This window comes from Podarcis raffonei, chromosome 9, assembly GCF_027172205.1.
Source record: "Podarcis raffonei isolate rPodRaf1 chromosome 9, rPodRaf1.pri, whole genome shotgun sequence".
NCBI classification, from domain to species: Eukaryota; Metazoa; Chordata; class Lepidosauria; order Squamata; family Lacertidae; genus Podarcis; species Podarcis raffonei.
In genome coordinates, this window is record NC_070610.1 from 65,343,650 (window position 1) to 65,364,336 (window position 20,687).

Below are 20,687 nucleotides of genomic sequence, written 5' to 3' on the forward strand. Positions count from 1 at the left end.
CTCCAACCAAATGTGTTTACAAAAATGCATATATTTAGGGAATGTGTGCATGAAAATGGTGCTATTAGTGAAGATGACACAAGAAAAATGCATTGCTGTGGGAAACTGCTTGCAAAAATGTGTACATTAGTCAAAAGTGCATATAAAAATGTGTTTATTAGGAGAAATTTGCACTGAAATTCTGATTAATTTCCATCAGGATTCCCCCCCCCAAAAAATGCAAATTGCTGCAAGATGTGTGGAGAACTGTATTTAAGGTTGGAAGATGAAACTCTGGGAGAACTGAACCTTACAGGTCCTTTCATTCCTAGTCAGGATCCGGATGTGAATGTTTTATGGTTATGCCACATAATGTTGACACCAGTACTTGAATTATAAGGGGTAGTGGAGGCTCAGTTACCTTTTATTATAAGTCCCATAGTTCCTATTTTCAGAAGGCTATTGGGGACATAGTCTGGCTAAAGTTAGGGGATTCAGTAGATGGGATATGTATATTTCATAACAGAGTCCCCTACCTTTCTCTCATCCTATGTCTTCACCTGTAATTTGAGTACTGGGTTTTACACTGTTCAAGCTAAGCAGATTTCAGCCTGGCTGGATAGGATGACCTCCGGGTGCCCCATGAAAACTGCTCTGCGCTTCCCAAAGGCAATGTGGAAAGAAATGAAAATGGCCTGGCAATTTCATCATTCTTTATCTTTACTTAGAGCAAATCCAGCCTGCAGAATGTTTCAAAACTCATCTTGACTTTAACAGAAACACAGGGGCAGAGCGTGTACAGCATACGACACACTTCAGTTTGACAATAACTCCATTTGACACACTTCCGAACCGTTCTAAAAACAAAACTGCAAACCCTATAAAAAGTCCACAACGGGTACATGAATACTGGTCAAAAGCGCAACAAAAACAGTTATTTAAAAAAAAACCCAGACAAAAAGAATACATTTTCATAGTTAGCAGTAAAAACTGACAGCAACCTCCACTCTCACTTAAAAGGCACCATGTTATATTGTGATACATCTTCCTGAGTAGGCATTTGCAAAGAACTGCCATGCAAAACATTAAGCAGGCCAAGAGACGGCTTCTTTTCTTCATTGGTTGTAGTAGTATTCTTGGCCATAGACGTCGTACCCATGGCCTTTGTAGTAGCTATACTCGTCCTCATAGGCTCTGAAAGTATCCCCTCGGGGCTGCCCATTCTCACTCGCGTAGTATTCTGTTTCAACCTCATAGCCATTCTCATAACCGGTGGTGGTGGTATCGTACGGCCACGGCTCTTCAGAGGGCGTGTCATAGTGCCACTGGTCCTCCGTGGTGGTTTCGTATTGGTCCTGATACTCCGTGGTGGGGAGGACTGTGGGGAGCAGGGTGGTGGGAATGGCAGTGGTCGCTTCGTTTTCTTCCCCTTCTTCCTCTTCCTCTTCTCCATTGCCACCGTTTCCGTTCTCTTCCGCGGTGCTGTTGGTGCTTGTGCCGTTGACGCCGCTTCCGTTCTCGTCCACCGTCTCTGCTTCTTCCTCTTCCTCCTCTTCGTTTTCTTCTTCTTCGTCACTGTCTTCCTCTCCCTTCCCTCCTTTTTCAGGAGCTTTGTCCTTTTCACCCTTTTTAGCTGCTCCTCCATTTCCAGGTTTCTCCAGGGGCTCTTTCCTTATGGGGCCCTGCATGGACACAAAAATATTGGGGGAGGCAGGAAGGGGGAGAAAACCCAGAGTTAGAAAGGAGGTAGGGTGATCCAAGGCAATCAATCCAAAATATGAAAGCTAGGAACATAGTATAACAACTTCTCCCACTAATCAACATACCATGTCCACATGTGATCCCAAATAGCAGTGAACAGGAGTTGTCTAACCCTCTACATGATACAACTTTGACCGTGTATATATTAGCAGCAGCGTTTGAAATTCACCAGGTGCATTTTGCACCTGGCTATTGGCCACTTAAGGGATGCGGGTGGCGCTGTGGGTTAAACCACAGAGCCTAGGGCTTGCTGATCAGAAGGTTGGCGGTTCGAATACCCGCAACGGGGTGAGCTCCCGTTGCTCGGTCCCCACTCCTGCCAACCTAGCAGTTCGAAAGCACGTCAAAGTGCAAGTAGATAAATAGGTACCACTCCAGCGGGAAGATAAATGGCATTTCCGTGCGCTGCTCTGGTTTGCCAGAAGCGGCTTAGTCATGCTGGCCACATGACCTGGAAGCTGTACGCCGGCTCCCTTGGCCAGTAAAGCGAGATGAGCGCGGCAACCCCAGAGTCGGTCACGACTGGACCTAATGGTCAGGGGTCCCTTTACCTTTTACTATTGGCCACTTGCAACCAAGTGAAGATGCCTGGGTGCCAGGATGGTGCCTGACGTCTCCTCCATATGGAGGTGCATGCCTGGGGAATTCTTGCATCTTGACTGCTTTCACACACTAGCAACACACCCTGTAGAATTCTATCTGCTATATTCCATCTGTATTGTACAATCGGAATGAATTACAGGAACCAAAAAGTCGTACTGAAAAATTCGACTTTTGAACTATCTGCCCCCAAAATGGTAGCTAGGCATTCCGTTTTGGTGACTGTAACCCTGGTTTAAGGAGCCATTTGGAGCCTAGCATATATATCTGAGTTTCTAACTCTGATTAGTGCAGGCATAGGTAAACTCAGCCCTCCAGATGTTTTGAGACTACAATTTCCATCATCCCTGACCACTGGTCCTGTTAGCTAGGGATGATGGGAGTTGTAGTCCCAAAACATCTGGAGGGCCGAGTTTGCCTATGCCTGGATTAGTGGCTTAAAATGCAGCAAGGTTGTTTTCGCACCACTGTGTTTCATGTTGCATTTGCCCCTTGTCCACATTCCACCTGCTGAAGGACCATAGGATGTGGTAGAAGCCCTGCTGCGTCCGTAGAGGACCAGATTTGCTGCTGCCATGACAGATATGCCCCTGTCTGAGTTGGATGAGGACCATGGCATGGGAGAGGGTAGGAAACTTCAACCCTTTCCCCCCACAGCAGTCCTGATCTGAATCAACTCCCCTCCACCCCACTATTTGCAATGGGAGGGGAACTTGCCTTAATGCTATTAAGAAGAAAGCACCCCATTATATGGGATGGTTTGGGGCAACAGGCTGGTAGTAGCAACCTGTACAGCTTTCCATTTATTGCAGGGGTATTAAAGGGCCACCAATCTTACCTGCTTAGGAGGTGTGGCTTTGCTAGTGCCCTTTTTATCTGCAGTCACTGCTGCAGTAGGAGCCTCTGTCGCCTCTTCATTCTCCTTTCCACCTTCATTGTTTTCTTCATTTGACTGTCCCTGGAGATGTATCAAAAACCAGGAATCTCAGGATTAATTTCAACTTCAGTAGATGCAGTAAACACTGCCCTTCTGCGTTTATAGAATGGGCAACTCCCCCTCTCCTTCCATTTCTTATGTTTGCAATAACCATATATCTGTTTAGCTTCCCTGTTTAGGGAAGCTTTTAATGTTTAATAGGTTATTGTATTTTAGTGTTTTGTTGGAAGCCGCCCAGAGTGGCTGGGGAAACCCAGCCAGATGGGCAGGGTATAAATAAATTATTATTATTATTATTGTTATTATTATTATTATTATTACATCAGATTATGACTGGTGCATAGAGAAGACATTAAACAGCTCTTTATGCACTATATGAAGAAGACCTTTGTGATGCTCAAAAGCCTTCATTGTCATCAGACAGTGACATAAATTATAGCACCTGTCTACCTCCCACTTTGAAATCGTCCCAGCTCAACAGAGTCCATGGTGTGTGTAAGAGAGATTGAGACAGAGGACTCAGCTATACAGCTGCAAATAAAACGTTTTGAATGTGTTGTAAAGTGCAATATATAATTCTGACACAAGATGGCGGTTGCGAGCTATAACAAATTCAAAGCATTTTTCAAAACGATTTTTTTTTAAAAAAAAGCATTTTCACAACGTTTTTAACATGTGTGCAGATTCCACCAGACAGACAACGAGACGGCTGATAGATAGATCCACATGCCAGATCAAATGAAATGGAAACACTGCTTACCATATTTTATAAAAAAATCAACAGATGAAGCTTGAAAAAAATGTTTCCAGGCTAATATTGGAATGATGATCCAAATGCACACATGTTGCATTGTGGAATCACAACTAGCATCTGGTATTTATTCTAGAGCAGGGGACAGCAAACTTTTTCAGGAGGGGGCCGGTCCACTGTCCCTCAGAACTTGTGGGGGGAACTGTATTTTTTGGGGGGAAATGAACGAATTCCTATGCCCCACAAATAACCCAGAGATGCATTTTAAATGAAAGCACACATTCTACCCATGTAAAAACACACTGATTCCCAGACCATCCGCGGGCTGCATTTAGAAGGCGATTGGGCCGGAAGCACACACATTTTAAGATTTAAATTAGTTTGACTGAGAGATGGGGGATTAGGGCACTTTCTGCTACAGCTGTCATCAAGGCACCTGATATTTGAAGGGCGAACTGGGAAAGTGAACCTCAGGTCCTGGATCAAACCTGATCTCAAACATTTGCACTGGCACCAGTGCCCCCAATGCTGGCACAACCTCACCGCAAACTGGCATAACGTCATGTTTTGCAGCATTGCTCTGGCATTGCTGTTGGTCAGAGCAAGCTAAGTGCTTCTGTGCTGGGGCAGCAGTTCTTAGGATCAGGCGGTTAAAACACTTAAAATAAGATGTCGTGCAGTGCCAGTAAAAACCTACGTTATTTTCTTCTCTGTTGCGAGAACTTGCAAAATTGCATGGTGTGGCTGGCTATTTGGATAGCAATCTGAGAGTATCACAACCTCTATAAAAAGCACTTATAGTGTTCTTGTTTGTTTAAATGTTCCTGAGGTTCTGCTTTTGTCGAGGGTGGACATAGCCAGTAGCAAAACCATTGAAATGGAGCAGAGAAATAAAGTGGTGCTTTCTGAATATTCGCAAGTGACATTCTGCTTTTCTACATACTGAGGCTTGTGAATAGAAGCCTCCAGCTGTCTGTCATGGCAGCTTGGAATCCCAAGAGCCCTCTTTCAACTGCAGTATTACATTACTCCCACTTACATCCTTGTCAGCACATGACAGAAGAGTGGAAGAACAATGAAGTGCTGCCAGGATAGGTAAATAGGTGAGCAACAGCTCTGAAGGAAGGCATGTAATGAAGCACCCCAGATCCCTGTAGCAGCTGTCAGCTACTACAGTCAACTGGAGGCTTCTATGTGATTTTTTCCATTGTTCCTTTGAACATATTTTCAAATGACTTAAAGGTTCTTAAGATCGCAATAAAAAATTATCAGGAAATATAATCTTTTCATTTAGTCCTTTTCCATCCACCCCTGAAGGGCTGTTTGTAATGCAAGTCTTACCAGGATTGGTAAGATTTTGCAACCTAATTCAAAAAATCCCTACATTGGGTTGGACTAGAGGACCTTCATTGTCCCTTCCAACTCTGCAATTCTATGATTCTATGACTGTGCTAACTACCTACTATTTCCCACTTGCAGCCCCACATATCTTCAATTCCCCCTCCCCACTTTGGTCATTTCAATTTACACCCCCACCTCTTTCTATATATATATATTCCACATACATTTAGTAAATTGTGTTTTAGAGTAGTTTTCTCCATACTATTCTAATTACTAATTGCTTCCCAACAAAATATATTATGGACAGAGAGTACAGTGCAAATATTGGCCCTGATGTTCAGACCTCCTGCTCCCCACCCCCAAAAAAGCATTGACACAGGATAATTGCCTCTCATGTGTGCAAATTACAGCCTAGCAGAGCTGGTAATAAATAGATCTTTACCTCTAAAGCCCTATTCTGTTGTAATTAGCATTTGCCAACTGTGAGGATTATTTGTTTGTTTGCTTCTTTGGAAAGACAGTCCCCACCTTTCCATTTTAAAGACGATACTCAAGGCAGTTTACAGCAAGTATTAAACACACCATATATAATGTGTGTGTGTGTGTGTGTGTGTGTGTGTGTGTGTGTGTGTGAAGTTTTAGTGTTTTGACCATCTTCTTCAAGAGAAGAATCAGAATCTCCATCCCATCCTGGTTTTGCACCAATTTTTAAAAAAATCTGTGTGGAAATTTAAATATATATTTCTGAGTGTATTTTTTCACAAGAGATGCATTTATCAGTATCCTTTATCTCACTGTACACATTTATAAACATATTTTTATCCAAAAATACATATTTCTAAAGCTACTTTGGTACATTTTATGGTGTTCACACAATATATTCAATAAGTGTACAGTCTATACCTGTGTACACAGATAGTTGAGCTGCATGCTTGTGGAGTCATTCACATGTAAATTTCACTGGGTGTACAGTTTGTGTGCCCTGTGTACACAACAGCTGAGCTGTACAAATCAACAAGTGTACACTCTTTCACACAAACCCTTGTACGTGTGTAGAGACTGCTTGTGACTTTGCACCACCAACAGCCAAGAGAGATAACTTCTTTCCCCAAAAAACTTGGGAACTGTAGTTAAAGGTGCTGGGAATTATAGCTCTCTGGTGGGGGAAACTACAATTCCCAGAATTCTTTAGGGGAAGACAAGTGCTTTAAGACAGAAAGGGGGGTTGCCTAATTAAAGACAGGAGGTTAACTTTTTATTAGGGACCTGTCCAACTCTCCTATGACCAGAGGCTCCTTCCATTCACGCAGCAAGAAGTTAGGATGCAAAACAAGGTGTTTGTCTCCCTAAAATAATTGTTTCTTATAACTCTTGCCACCAGGTTGCTTCACCTGGAAGCCCAATCTGGCACTTCTTCTGATCCACCAGGTGCCATCCTTTGTCCTCAGTCACCAGGCACTGCTCTGCTCTGCCCCTACCCTACCAGGCTCCACTGTGATCCATTGAGTCTCATCCTCTAGTTTCCAGATTCTGCCCCTAAATCTCAGGGCCTGCGCCTCAGGAAAGCTGGCTAATTGTCATGGTGACAAAGAGAACCTTACTCAGAAGTAAATCCCCATTGTTGAAGCCACAGAGAACCTACGAAAGAGCCTTTTTGGGGAAAGCCAAGAAGGCTTTCTCTAGTAACCAGAGAAATAGTAAAAGGTTGGGTGAGATGGTGAAGCCTACATTTAACTTAGACCCCCCCCCCCAATAACTGTTCATAGAAGCAACACCCTAACAGAGTGGACCCAGAAGGCTCAGGGCTTGAGACAAATGTGTGTAGAGTTCTGATTCTTATGCAGGAACTTCATTTACATGGGAGAAAACATCTGCCCCAAAAGTACAATAGGACACTCTTGTAGCTTTTGACATCCAAGTCAGGCCAAAAAAATATATCATTTTTTATAAATACTCTTGTGTCTAAGCACATATTGACCCAAGAGACCATAACGGTACTGAAATGAAGAAGCTATTCCAGGCTGTTCAGGTAAAATATGTGTTCCCCAAATAACATGTATACCAAGATACATATTTACCTAGGAGATTATATCGGCTCTCGGGGAGCTAACACGGTCCTGAGGTAAATACAAACATGGAGAAGATGCATAACAGCCAACACTGCAAATACGCCAGGGCCTGTGTCAGGGACCATTGCTCTTTGTGGACACATTGTCCCTTTTTGTGTCAATGGGCTTGCTTTCTGTTTGACTGAGGTGGGTCTTGTTGTGGATGGCTCTTTGGGGACAATCCAAAGGAAATAAGACTCAAGTCCACTGGCTTAAGGAGACCTAAGTCCTACTGCAGGCATAGGCAAACTTGGCCTTCCAGATGTTTTGGGACTACAACTCCCATCATCCTTGACCACTGGTCCTGTTGGCTAGGGATGATGGGAGTTGTAGTCCCAAAACATCGGGAGGGCCGAGTTTGCCTATGCCTGTCCTATTGATTACAGTGGGGCTGAGGAGTAGTGGGAAAGCCCTTCCCAGATTCTACCAGGTTGTGGATTGAGTGGACTTTGTACAGTTGAGGGAGCAGGCGGAGAAGCAGGGGAAAGGCTAGGCTGAACCTTCCTCCATAACATAACTATTTTCTTGATGTAGGAAGTGATATCTGGTTTTCAACATCGCAATATATCACCAACTAAACATCTAATATACCAATGCAGTCGTACCTCGGAAGCCGAATGGAATCCATTCAGGAAGTCCATTTGACTTCCAAAATGTTTGGCAACCAAGGCGTGGCTTCCGATTGGCTGCACGACCTTCCTGCAGTCAATCGGAAGCCATGGAAGCCGTGTCAGACATTCAGGTTCCAAAGAACTCCAAACTCCGGTTTGCGGCATTCAGGAGCCAAAACGTTCGAGTTGCAAGGCATTTGTCAACCAAGGTACAACTGTATATCACAATGTCTGAAATAAGGATGGAGCTATTGGCTGGCTTCATGGTTTTTCCCACATTGTGATTTTTGCATAACATCCACCCACACCCACACACCATGATTCATGATATATTGCCAGGTCAAAAATTATGAAACCAATGTCACGATATGGACTTCAAACCTGCTTTGGATGATATATCGTTCAGTCCTCACACACATCATGATTTGCAATATATTGCCAGGTCAAAAATTATGAAACCGATATCACAAAATGCACTCCCAATTGGTTTTGGATGATATCTCGATCGTATATATATCACAAGGTAATTCTTTAAATCATAATTCTTTATTTATGTGATTATCCTTATACAGTGGTGCCCCACAAGATGAATGCCTTGCAAGACGGAAAACTCGCTAGACGAAAGGGTTTTCCGTTTTATGAGCTGCTTCGCAAGACGAATTTCCCTATGGGCTTGCTTCGCAAGACGAAAACGTCTTGCAAGTTTGTTTCCTTTTTCTTAACACCATTAATACAGTTGCAACTTGACTTTGAGGAGCAACTCATAGAACGCAGTGTACATAGTAGCCTTTTTTGAGGTTTTTAAAGACTTTGGTGATTTTTGAAGCTTTCCCAAAACTTCTTTTGCAGCCATTTGGTAAGTTAAGCTTTTAAAACTTTTTTGGGGGGTTTTGGATTTTGGGTTGGGGTGTTTGAAATTCAAGGACTTGGTGTTGGGGAGGGGTTTGCAAGAATCTGGAAGCTTGTGTGGTTTTTTTCTGCATTTTTATGATTTTCTGTGACCATTGGGGCACTCTGCTGTTTTTTTTAAAAAAATCTGGATTTGAATTTCTGTGTGGTGGGCGGCTGGGGGAACAGTTGGGGAGGGGTTTGCAAGAATCTGGAAGCTTGTTTTTCCCCCCTGCATTTTTATGATTTTCTGTGACCATTGGGCCACTCTGCTGTCTTTTTAAAAAAATTCTGGGTTTGAATTTTGAAATGCTCTTTACAGTATGTGTGACTTTAAAGAGCACTTAATAAACTCTTGTTGTACCAAATTTGGCTTTGTTTGGACTTTTTTTGACCATAGGAACACATTAATTGATTTTCAATGCATTCCTATGGGATTTCGTGCTTCGCAAGACGAAAAATTCGCTAGACGAAAAAATTCATGGAACAAATTAATTTCGTCTTGCGAAGCACCACTGTAAAAGAATACCTGAGGGTGAATTAAAGCTGACCTGCCCAAGTACTGAAGAACAAAATATTATTGAATGGTTCACCTGAGGACCATAACAGCTGCATTGGTATAAATGGACAAAAGTCACATCTGTCTCTAAACCTTTGGCTCTCACAATCTCTCACTGTGTCTTTAAGGGTTAGTTCTTGTTTAGATGACTTGAGACTTGAAAAATATTGCGAGGAACCAGAATGGAAACTTGTGGGCAGTTAGTAATCGTCACCATGGATGCTCGCAGAGTACAGTCTATAAAAACAATCCTGGTTGTTTTCTTACGCTCCTTGGTTTGTTGTGACCAATGCCAAACATGTCTCTTACCCCTTCTTCTTCTTCTTCCTCCTCCTCTTCTGAACTATCACCACCATAGCCTTCTTCGGATGAGTCACTGTTAAACTAAAAAGAGATACAATTGTGAGGCATTTCCCATATTTCTATCACAAAACAGAATGCTGAATTGTACACATGTAAACGGTCAACTTCAAACACACACACACACCCCAAACAGCAACAATCCCATCTGCACTATACATTTAAAGCAGTATCACCCCACTTTAAATAGTCACGTCTTCCCCCAAAGAATCTTGGGAACTGTAATTTGTTAAGGGTGATGAGAATTGTCGGGAGACACACATGCACCCCTTTCCCCTCACAGAACTACTATTCTCAGATGTCCTTGGGAAAAGGACATGGTGCGTCTTATAGAGCGAAAAATACGGTGCATGTATAGTGCAGAAGGAGCTTGGTAGTCCACATGCTTGTTATGCATATATATATATATAGGGCTCCACATTCAAAGTTTAAAACCAGAAGGTCTCTGGTTTGTTCTGTGTCCTGCTGATACTGTGAAAGTTATTTCTTTTTTTAAAATTAGATTTACAGTGGTACCTCGGGTTACAAACCCTTCGGGTTACAGACTCCGCTAAACCGGAAGTAGTACCTCGGGTTAAGAACTTTGCCCCAGGATGAGAACAGAAATCGTGTGGCGGCAGCAGTGGGAGGCCCCATTAGCTAAAGTGGTACCTCAGGTTAAGAATGGTTTCAGGTTAAAAACGCACCTCTGGAACGAATTAAGTTTGTAACCAGAGGTACCACTGTATAGACAGCCCTTCATCATAAGATCTCAGGGCGGTTCACAGAATAAAACACAGGATAAAAACAAGTAATTATTAAGAACAGTAAAACAATAACCCCAACCTTCCCACAGACACATTTCCCCCTAAATTGATTTTTGAATTCTGAATTTATTATTATTCACGTTTTATACTGTGTTTTATGCTGTTTTTTGTTGAATCAATTACTGTTTTTTTAAATTTGTTGTTAGCCGCCCTGAGCCCGGTTTTCTGAACTGGGAAGGGCGGGGTATAAATAAAATTATTATTGTTATTATTATTATTATTATTATTATTATTATTATTATTATTTAAAAGGTTGTAGAATATTTTTACAAACACACACACACACACACACACACACACACACACACACACACTTATTATTACTATTATGTGTCCAAACTTTAAAAAAGGAGCAAGGATTATGAAAAATGGATGCTACTCAGCATCTGACCTTCAGCCAAAGAGCTCAGAGCAACTTATCATAGAATCATATATTTGATTCCCAGAGAGACTTTCATTCAGGCTTTTTATATGGCGACAGGCCCACTGAACTTCAGCCATAGAGCTGCATGGGCTGGACCACACTTCTCAGCTCACATAGCACTCTACACCTTGGCAATGCTCTCAAGGGGGGAATGTCAGTTTCTTCCTATCACCCATATAAAAAACTGGAATGTTGCAGAAGCATCCTGAGTTTTAGATTAGGAAATGTTATCCTATTACAAGCATTAAGGGTCTGAACAGTGTACTTAGACACCCAAGCAGTCTACAGATGTTTGGGTTGTATGTCTATATTGGCCTTAACCTAAAAGCCATGCCTGTTTTTTTTCAGGAGGCAAACAAGAAAAATATGAACAGGATTCATCTTCTACACAGCGAAGCACAAAAATATCTCTGTACTCAAGAGACATGCCAAACCACTATTCTGCCGGCACAACATTCCCAGAAGCAGGACCATTTTTAGGCTTCTTGCATGAGCTATCCTTGAAAACATGTAATTAGCATCCCCCTGCCCCAGCTGGAATCTCTCTCTTACATGCAAGAGTAGGGGTGGAGGGACAATGTCAATTCTGTTTGCGTTTCAAAGGGAACCTGAACTTACTTAAACAATATGAGACCTGAAACACAGCCATCCTTTGACATCCACAGTAATCCAAATTTTGCAATGCACTTCTCCAACAAATTAATGTCTACAAAAATGCATATTACTTAGGTGAAAGCATGCATAAATTAAATCCAGTTGTGAAAATAACATGCAAAAACGTGTTATCTTATGAGAAATGGCTTGCAAAAAATTTGTACACTGGTCAAAACAACATACAAAAATCTGTTTATCAGGAAAATTCTTAAGGAAATTTCCTGAGGATTTTTTCCACACACAACTCCCCCCCAAATGCTAAAGAAATGTGGAGAACTGAATAAAATTGGGGGGAAATGAGATACTGAAGAGAACCAAAATTGTCAGATCCTTCAATCCCTATTCAAGAGACAATGATCAAGATTCCTGCATATGAAACTGCCGTGTGAATAGCTGCAGGCAAAGGTTTTGTTTCCTTTTCTTATCTTTACAGTGGAAGTTGTTATTATAAGAAATATTGTGACTTGTATTCAGAGGCATGAGGCAAGTTATCTCATGCACTGCCTCCCTGGGCCATCAGCACTGATCTCACGGGGACCAGCTTAAAATTCCAAAATTCTAAACACACACACCCAGACACACACCTTTTTTGCGGTGTATGTGGCAAGGACCTGAAATTACAAAAGGGATTTCACATGGGGTTGTGGGTTTCATGGTTCTGTGACTTGTATGTCATTTCTGAGGGCTACACATAGATGGAGATGGGTCTATTAGGGTGAATGGCAGACCTTATTTTCCAGGGACAGTCCTGGTTTCAGTGGCGTAGCGTGGGTTGTCAGCACCCAGGGCAAGGCATGTAATTTGCACCCCCTAACCCGTGGATTTGCGCCCCCTAACCCGTGGATTTGCGCCCCCTAACCCTAACCCCCAGATGTTGCGCCCGGTGCGGCCGGCCCCCCTGCACCCCCCCACGCTACGCCACTGCCTGGTTTCAGATTTGGTCCTGGAATGTCCTGCTTTTCCTTAGGACACCCTTATTTTCATCAGAGAAATGTCGGAGGGTATACAGTTATGCAGTGCTTTTTTTCCTCAGGGTACGCATACCCCTAAACATTTTGTGAGTCTTTGTACTTTTGTCCATTTACTGTATTTATTTTCCCCGATTTGAACTATAAAATGGTGATTTTCTTGAGTCAAAATGAGAGTACAGTCATACCTCTGGTTGCGAACATGATCCGTGTGGGAGGCACGTTTGCAACCCACAGTGTTTGCAGCCTGAAGCGCCGCGTCTCCGCATGCGCGTGACGCGATTCTGCGCATGTGTGTGACGTCATTTTGTATTTCTGAACATGCGTGAGCGCCAAAACCTGGAAGTAACCCGTTCTGGTACTTCTGGGTTTGGCATGGTCCGCAACCTGAAAACACGCAACCTGCAGCGTTCGTAACCCGAGGTATGACTGTACTCCTAAACATTTTTTTAGAAGAAAAAGCACTGGAGTTATGTGACCCCCGAACCAAGGAGATAAGCAATTATACAACCTTTAGAAGACATCTGAAGTTAGCCCTGTATAGGGAAGATTTTAGCGTTTAATGTTTTATTATGTTTTCATATGTATTGGAAGCAGCCCAGAATCGTTGGGGCAATCCAGTCAGATGGGTGGGGTATATATAATAAAATGATGATGATGATGATGATGATGATGATGATGATGATGACAAATGTTGAATGGTATGGAATGGTGCACTGTTCAAGCAACCTCATTCTGCCCTTAGCCAACTCCTACTTGTCTGCCTGCTTACCTACATCCAATCCAGAAGGTGGCAGTAGCTGTGGCTTCCTCCTTAATTTCAGGATTGCCATTATAGAACTCAGAAGGGAGGAGAACGACAGCAAAACGATAATTTCCTGTCTGTACCTCTTATTGGCTCTGACTTCTCCTACTGTTGGCCTCCTAACATTCCCCCACACCAACCCCAATGGACACCACTTGCTACTACACAGAGGCAAAACACTAGAGCCATCATATAATAATTAATTAGGCTCAAAAGGGCCTCTAACTCAGCGTCTGTATTTGCCTTTATTTTGTGTCTCAGTAACGGTTCTTACATTTTTAAAGATTCGGGTTTGGCATTTTAAAAAGGAATTGCATTTACCTGATATCTCTTTACAGGTGGGTAGAGGTAGGGGTACCTATAAAGAAAATACCTATATCTGTTCTTGAATACCTGTCAGGAAAAAAGATAGAAGAATTTCAGCTGTCGAATTTAAGGAAAGCATCGACACATTTCATTTTGAACCGAGAATTTGATTTAGTTGACAACATACTGCATTTTCTTCAGAATCCTCTGCTTTGAATCTTCTTCTGAAGTTTTTTACCTACAAGAAAAGAAGAGATTATTTAAGTCAGTGGTGATTTTCCTTTTTTTCCTGCTTGCTTAGCTGGGTTTGGGAGTTTCCTAGGTGAAACACATATCCACAATAGAAAGGAAAGTGTTCTTTATTCCTTCCCCACTTTCAGGCTTCTGATCTAGGGTTGTGTTGTAGTAATTGTATTTTGTCCATACATTGCACTAAAGTGCTGTTTGCTTCTACATTAGCTTCACCCCACCACCACCACCACCACATACACACCAAACAACAACGCTAGAGTGACACCTAGTGACACCTTTCTCCTAGAGGAGGGAGAAAGGTTGTTTTCTGCTGCTCCAGAGAAGCGGACACGGAGCAATGGATCCAAACTACAAGAAAGAAGATTCCACCTAAACATTAGGAAGAACTTCCTGACAGTAAGAGCTGTTTGACAGTGGAATTTGCTGCCAAGGAGTGTGGTGGAGTCTCCTTCTTTGGAGGTCTTTAAGCAGAGGCTTGACAACCGTATGTCAGGAGTGCTCTGATGGTGTTTCCTGCTTGGCAGGGGGTTGGACTCGATGGCCCTTGTGGTCTCTTCCAACTCTATGATTCTATGATTCTATGATTCTATTCTATGTATGCAGGATTGGCCTTCATAGATCAAAGCTATTTCTGCTGAGCAAAGAACCAAAACAGTTATCCTTTCTTTCTTTCATTATCTGTAGTGGGATGGACCTCTCTTTATATCTGTAGGATGGAGTTGGATGGGATATAGAAAAGAGCAGCAGTGTGATAAGAGAAAGAAATATATCATTCTAAACTGTTCAATGTACTATGTGCAGGCATATAAGAAGCCAGAGATTTCCACCCTATCCTGTGTTGTTGTTGTTGTTGTTGTTGTTGTTGTTGTTGTTGCCACCAGCGTTGCTTCCATTTTGCTGCAGTTCAGCTTCTTCTACAACCTACATTATTCACCTTGCTATTTGCTGTGGCCAAAGGCAATTAAATCAATTATGTAATTAATTTCAATGCATTTCCCTGGAAGGGAAACATCAGAAACATTTGCAGACTGAAAAAGACAGGGCAAATTTCACTTATATTCTGTTTCATGATTTCTGTTCCTAACCTCAGATGAACATGTGAATTGCAGCCATTTCTGGTGACATTTCCATTTCTGATGGAATTATCTTGCATTCCTAAAGGAGGCGATATTTTCATTTCTGTGAGTTAGCTGCAAATAATCAAAGCTCTAGGTGGGATACAACTTCACCCACCCACCCAAGGGCCACATTCCCTTGGGGGTTATTTGTCACAGGGGTGCAAAGCAGCAGCTCCCATCCTTCTATTCAGATTGACACACAAGTGCATCCTATTCATCCATCACCCATTTATTCTCTCAGAGAGAGAGAGAGAGAGAGAGAGAGAGATGTACTGAGTTGAATAGGATCCAAAATGCAGCAGTCTGATTGGTCCTAGAACAATAGGATTCAGAATGCAGCAGTCTGATTGGTCCGCAGGAGCCACCCAATCCAACTCCAGGTGGAAGTGAATCCGCAACCTGATTGGCCTACAGGAGAATCCCAGAATTAGCCAATCACGTGGGGCCCATTGTGTAAATAATGTATATAAAGGAGACATTTCGGGGGAACTTCCATTCCTCACTACTATGAGCTGGATAAAGAGCATGAAATCCACTCGTGACTCCAAGTATATTTCAGAAGTCAAGGAGAAGAGATGGAGCTGGAACAGGATGGGAAGGCTCCTTGTACACATCTTCCTTGGATGCTAAGCGGCAGCTGTTTGATTTTGTCTCATGAATGATATTGGTATGTCTTTCTCCTCAACCATGACTTTTGTGGTTGTGGCTGTGGCTAGGCAACTCGGACATCAATCCATGACCAGTCCCCACTGGGGACCTCCTGCCAACTTATCCACACACACACACACACCCATTCTGTTTGCATATGGCTGTGTGACCTGAGCAAGAGACAGGCATATTGCCAATATACACAGAGTTTTCATGTAGCATTTCAATGGTCCACCAGCAGGCAGGGCCAGCTGGCAGTGAATCCAATTGCTAGATGCAAAAACACAGAATGGAAGGGTCAGTACCCTTCAGAAACAGTTGCGATAAGTGTCATTGAAGTAGATGTTCACAATGCATCCTGTGCTACGTAAATAATTGCTGATTTTACTCACCGAGAAGGCACAAGCTATTCCCAAAATGCAGAGGAAGATTAGGGCTGCCTTCATTTTTTCTGATTTCTGGAAATAAAAAAAGAAAATACACTTCTAGGTTGGGAAACCAGGCATTTATACGTGACAGGTGTCATTTTCACTGTCCTATTCACACAATAAATGTGTGTTGAGTAAACACATGGAAAAGGAAACAAGGCTGTGTCCACTGGGCCCACCAATGACCTCCATGTGTTCATTGAGAAATCCTGGTCAGTGTAGACAGAATAGAGCAAGGTGGACCAATGATCTGACTCTGTATAAAGCAATTTCCTAAGTTTTGAACAGAACCTACATGCCCGTTTCTTGGCAAACTTATAGAGCCTCTTGACTGAGAGCCAAAGACCAAGAAGGTGAGGTAAAGGTAAAGGGACCCCTGACCATTAGGTCCAGTCGTGGCCGACTCTGGGGTTGCGGTGCTCATCTCGCTTTATTGGCCAAGGGAGCCGGCGTACAGCTTCCGGGTCATGTGGCCAGCATGACTAAGCCGCTTCTGGTGAACCAGAGCAGCGCATGGAAACGCCATTTACCTTACCGCCGGAGCAGTACCTATTTATCTACTTGCACTTTGACGTGCTTTCGAACTGCTAGGTGGGCAGGAGCAGGGACCGAGCAACGGGAGCTCACCCTGTCGCGGGGATTCGAACCGCCAACCTTCTGATCAGCAAGTCCTAGGCTCTGTGGTTTAACCCACAGCGCCACCCGCATCCCTGTTGTTGTTGTTAATTGAATTTATATACCGCCCTATACCCGGAGGTCTCAGGGTGGTTCACAGAAAAGATCACAATATATAAAATCAAAGTAAAAACAATAACCCAATAAACCCCTCCCCCCAAAAAGCAACATTTTAAAAGGGTACAGGATGTCAATCAGGTCAACCAAAGGCCTGGTTAAAAAGGAACATTTTTGCCTGGCGGCTAAAGGTGTATAATGAAGGTGCCAGGCGAACTTCCCTGGGGGAGCATTCCACAGATGGGGAGCCACTGCAGAGAAGGCCCCGTTCTCATGTTGCCACCCTCTGGACCTCTCAAGGAGGAGGCACAAGAAGGATGGCCTCAGAAGATGTTATTTAGGCCATGCACGCTTTGCCATGAACCCACTAAGCTAGCCTGCTGCCTTCAGATAAATGGAGGATGCTGTGCTCTGGGCAGTGCTAAGAAAGCTACCAGTTCTGGCTGGTTGTGGTTTATGTGTGTGGAACTGGGGCAGGAACCGTCTTGTCCTCCTTTGCCTCAGGCAGCAATGTTCCTTGGACTGGTAGGCCTACCATGTTGATGGCCTGCCCTCCCAGTGTTGGTGAGTGGTCCCTCCTCTTATATATTTCTGCTTGGACATGGTAGAAGCTCTGCAGGTGGAGGAGAGGGCAAGGGCAGAGGTGAGTGCCTTTGCAATTGCTCACAGTGCCTCACAGCAATGTGATGTTGCTCTAAGGTACTTTGAGCAGTCCCAGAGGCAGCCACCCTGCTGGAAAAGGGAATTTAGGCCATCGGCCTCAACAATGGTAGACCCTTGGCTGAGGTTGCTGCCTGCTATTGCATTGATATATGATCTGTTCCCTTCATCTGGTGCCCCTTCTGCTCTCTCCCTTGGTCATGTTTCAGTGTGACCAACACGCTGCATCACATTTCAGCATTGCCAATATACCACCAGTCTTTATACATGCAATGAGAATGGCTGTTTTGCACCGTGAAGTTGCTATTTCTTTGCAGCAGAGGAAACTTAAGCAAAACAGAGATACAAAAAATGTTGTACTTGACCTCACATTTACTGTCAAGACAGAATTAAAAAAGGGTTTTTTCCTGAAATATGGCTGCCAAACATGTCCTATACTCAAAAGCAACTCTTGATCCTATCATAATCACATGTAATAGTACAGGCATCTATTATGTTATCAGCATCCTATCATGTAATGTAGACCATCATAGCCTCATGTGATATAATAGGCATCTCTTATTTCACTGTAGCTCCAACTACCCATCATTTTTGAGAATTTGGCAGTGACATTGTGAGGAACAGCTGTCCTGGAACAGCTCCATGGATCTCAGTGGGATAGGAAGTAATACAAAGTTAATTGAATGAGTCTGGTGCTCCTCAAACCTCAAAACACCAACTCTGGACTGATTCCATGGGCCAGCTGTGGGGAAGATTGAGAGAAGGCGATATCTTTATCTCATTCTAGTCATCCAGCCCTGTTAACAGACTGATATGCCAATCCATTCCTTAACAACTTCACTGTTGATATAAGGCAGCAGGAGTGGCTATTTTTTGACCCAAAGGTCATCCTTGTCCAATTATTGGAGACCTCATGTCAGTGGTAAAGGTAAAGGGACCCCTGACCATTAGGTCCAGTCGTGACTGACTCTGGGGTTGTGGCGCTCATCTCGCTTTATTGGCCGAGGGAGCCGGCGTACAGCTTCCGGGTCATGTGGCCAGCATGACTAAGCTGCTTCTGGCAAAACCAGAGCAGCGCACGGAAACACCGTTTACCTTCCCACCGGAGTGGTACCTATTGATCTACTTGCACTTTGATGTGCTTTCGAACTGCTAGGTTGGCAGGAGCAGGGACCGAGCAATGGGAGCTCACCCCGTCACAGGGATTCGAACCGCCGACCTTCAGATTGGCAAGTCCTAGGCTCTGTGGTTTAACTCACAGCGCCACCCGCGTCCCGCAAGTCTTTGGTAGACATTGCCAATAATGGGTGTGGCTACCCACATGCTCTCTTGAACACAGCTCCTCCTCTTCCTCAACTGATCAGGGTGGATTAAAGCTTCCTCTCTGCTCAAATAAGCAATCTGATGGCATCTCCATCAGGGCACTGGCCTCTGCCTATCCCAGTCCTGTGTCCCCTCCCCTTTGCTACTACAATCAAAATTGGTGGAGTCTTGGGGAGGCAGAAAACTTCCTTGTGGAGCTGGATCAGGCCTTGAATTTGGGAGTTAGGCACCCATGTTAGGTAAGTTCCTTGCCAGTAAGGATTGAAATCATAGTACGGGGGCTGGGTAAACGAGTTTTGAATATTCTGGAATAAATCACAATGGCTACAGCTTTATAAGCATTCACTTCATTAAAATAGACCAAGGCCCCTCAATAAACGGTCTAAAGTAATTGATGGCACCCACATTCCTAGTTTGGTTTTCTCAGCATAAAATCTTCACAACTTGGTGCCTTCCACCTGTTGTTGGACTACAATTTCCATCAGCCCCAACCAGAAGGGGATGATAGGAGCTGTAGTCTAAAACATTGGGTGGAGGGCACCTGGTTAGGGAAGGTTGATATAAAGATTGATCCAGGAAGTCCCTGATCATTTATTTTACTTCATACAGCAGATGAGTTCTCACAGTGTGTTGCTTATGGCCTCCTAATGAGGTCGTGGCTGATGTGATGTTTGAGGAACCCAAGTAGCTTTAAGCATGACAGTTACCCGCTAGGCTCAGGCTTGTCTACAGACGGCTGAGAGAATGACAGTGACGTACTCAATAATGTATGGATTGCTGTGTACATGAATGGAGAATACTCTGAACATGCACAAAATACTAAATAAATGCTAAGTATTAGCACAGGCTCATTACATAGAGCTAGAGAAAACTTTTGCTATTGTGGTTGTTAATAATTTTGGACTTCCTGCCCTCCCTCCACCCACTAGTAATGATGTAAAATAAAGTTCAGCCAAGCATCTTTGAAGCCAAAGAGCTACAAAATACTACTAGCTTGTAAAATGTAAAACATTCCAGGTCTTATTCTGTTTAAGCAATTTCTGGCTAGCAAGAAAATGATTTAAGTAAGAGAAATTTGCACCTACAAAACGAAACATAGGTTACCTCAAAGCTAGAGTCATAAACCCAGAAATCCGTGGTCTAAAGAGGAGAGAAAATTACAGTTGCCAGTCACTTACCAGCTTGCAGTCCTGAGAGTTTGCAGGCTAGTCTCAAAGGAGTGAGGGGACAGAGATTTAACAGTTCGTCTGTTTGTTCTCGGCCATCCCAGTGGGATATAAGCACTATTTTTACCCTCGACCAGCCAATCACTGCTTCCCTTGAATGATGTCATTGAGTGGACTCTTACCAGAAATTCTCCAAACTTCAACATTTTTCTAGTCACAGATTTCGTTTATAAACACACAGTGCCATTTTAGTGCCCAGAGTTTTGGATCATTCCACTTAATTGAAGGTTTGAACCAGAGATGAATAGGTTCGGATGCCAAGCTGCATAATGATGGTCTGGGTTTAAATTAAACTAAATATCGGGAACATTAGTTGGGTGGTTTTTTTTAAAAAAAGAACGTGGTTTTTTTTCTTTTTCTTTTGTGGGGGGGGGAGGAGGCAGAAATTGCAAAGGGATGGAGTGAGAATTTCTCCATTTCCTCCTGTAATGCTCTCTACAAA

At 43.3% G+C, this 20,687-nt stretch overlaps 1 protein-coding gene across 1 annotated transcript; it reads right to left on the bottom strand.

The window, feature by feature from the left end:
• Window positions 1-675: 675 nt before the first annotated feature.
• Window positions 676-20,269, bottom strand: IBSP (integrin binding sialoprotein). Its single transcript, XM_053404118.1, has 7 exons — window positions 20,198-20,269; window positions 16,269-16,334; window positions 14,046-14,096; window positions 13,874-13,945; window positions 9,845-9,919; window positions 3,179-3,298; window positions 676-1,661 (listed from the first exon to the last, which is right to left on the bottom strand). The coding sequence occupies exons 2-7, from the start codon at window positions 16,320-16,322 to the stop codon at window positions 1,095-1,097; spliced, it is 939 nt and encodes a 312-aa protein (XP_053260093.1). The 5' UTR covers window positions 16,323-16,334; window positions 20,198-20,269; the 3' UTR covers window positions 676-1,094.
• Window positions 20,270-20,687: the final 418 nt, after the last annotated feature.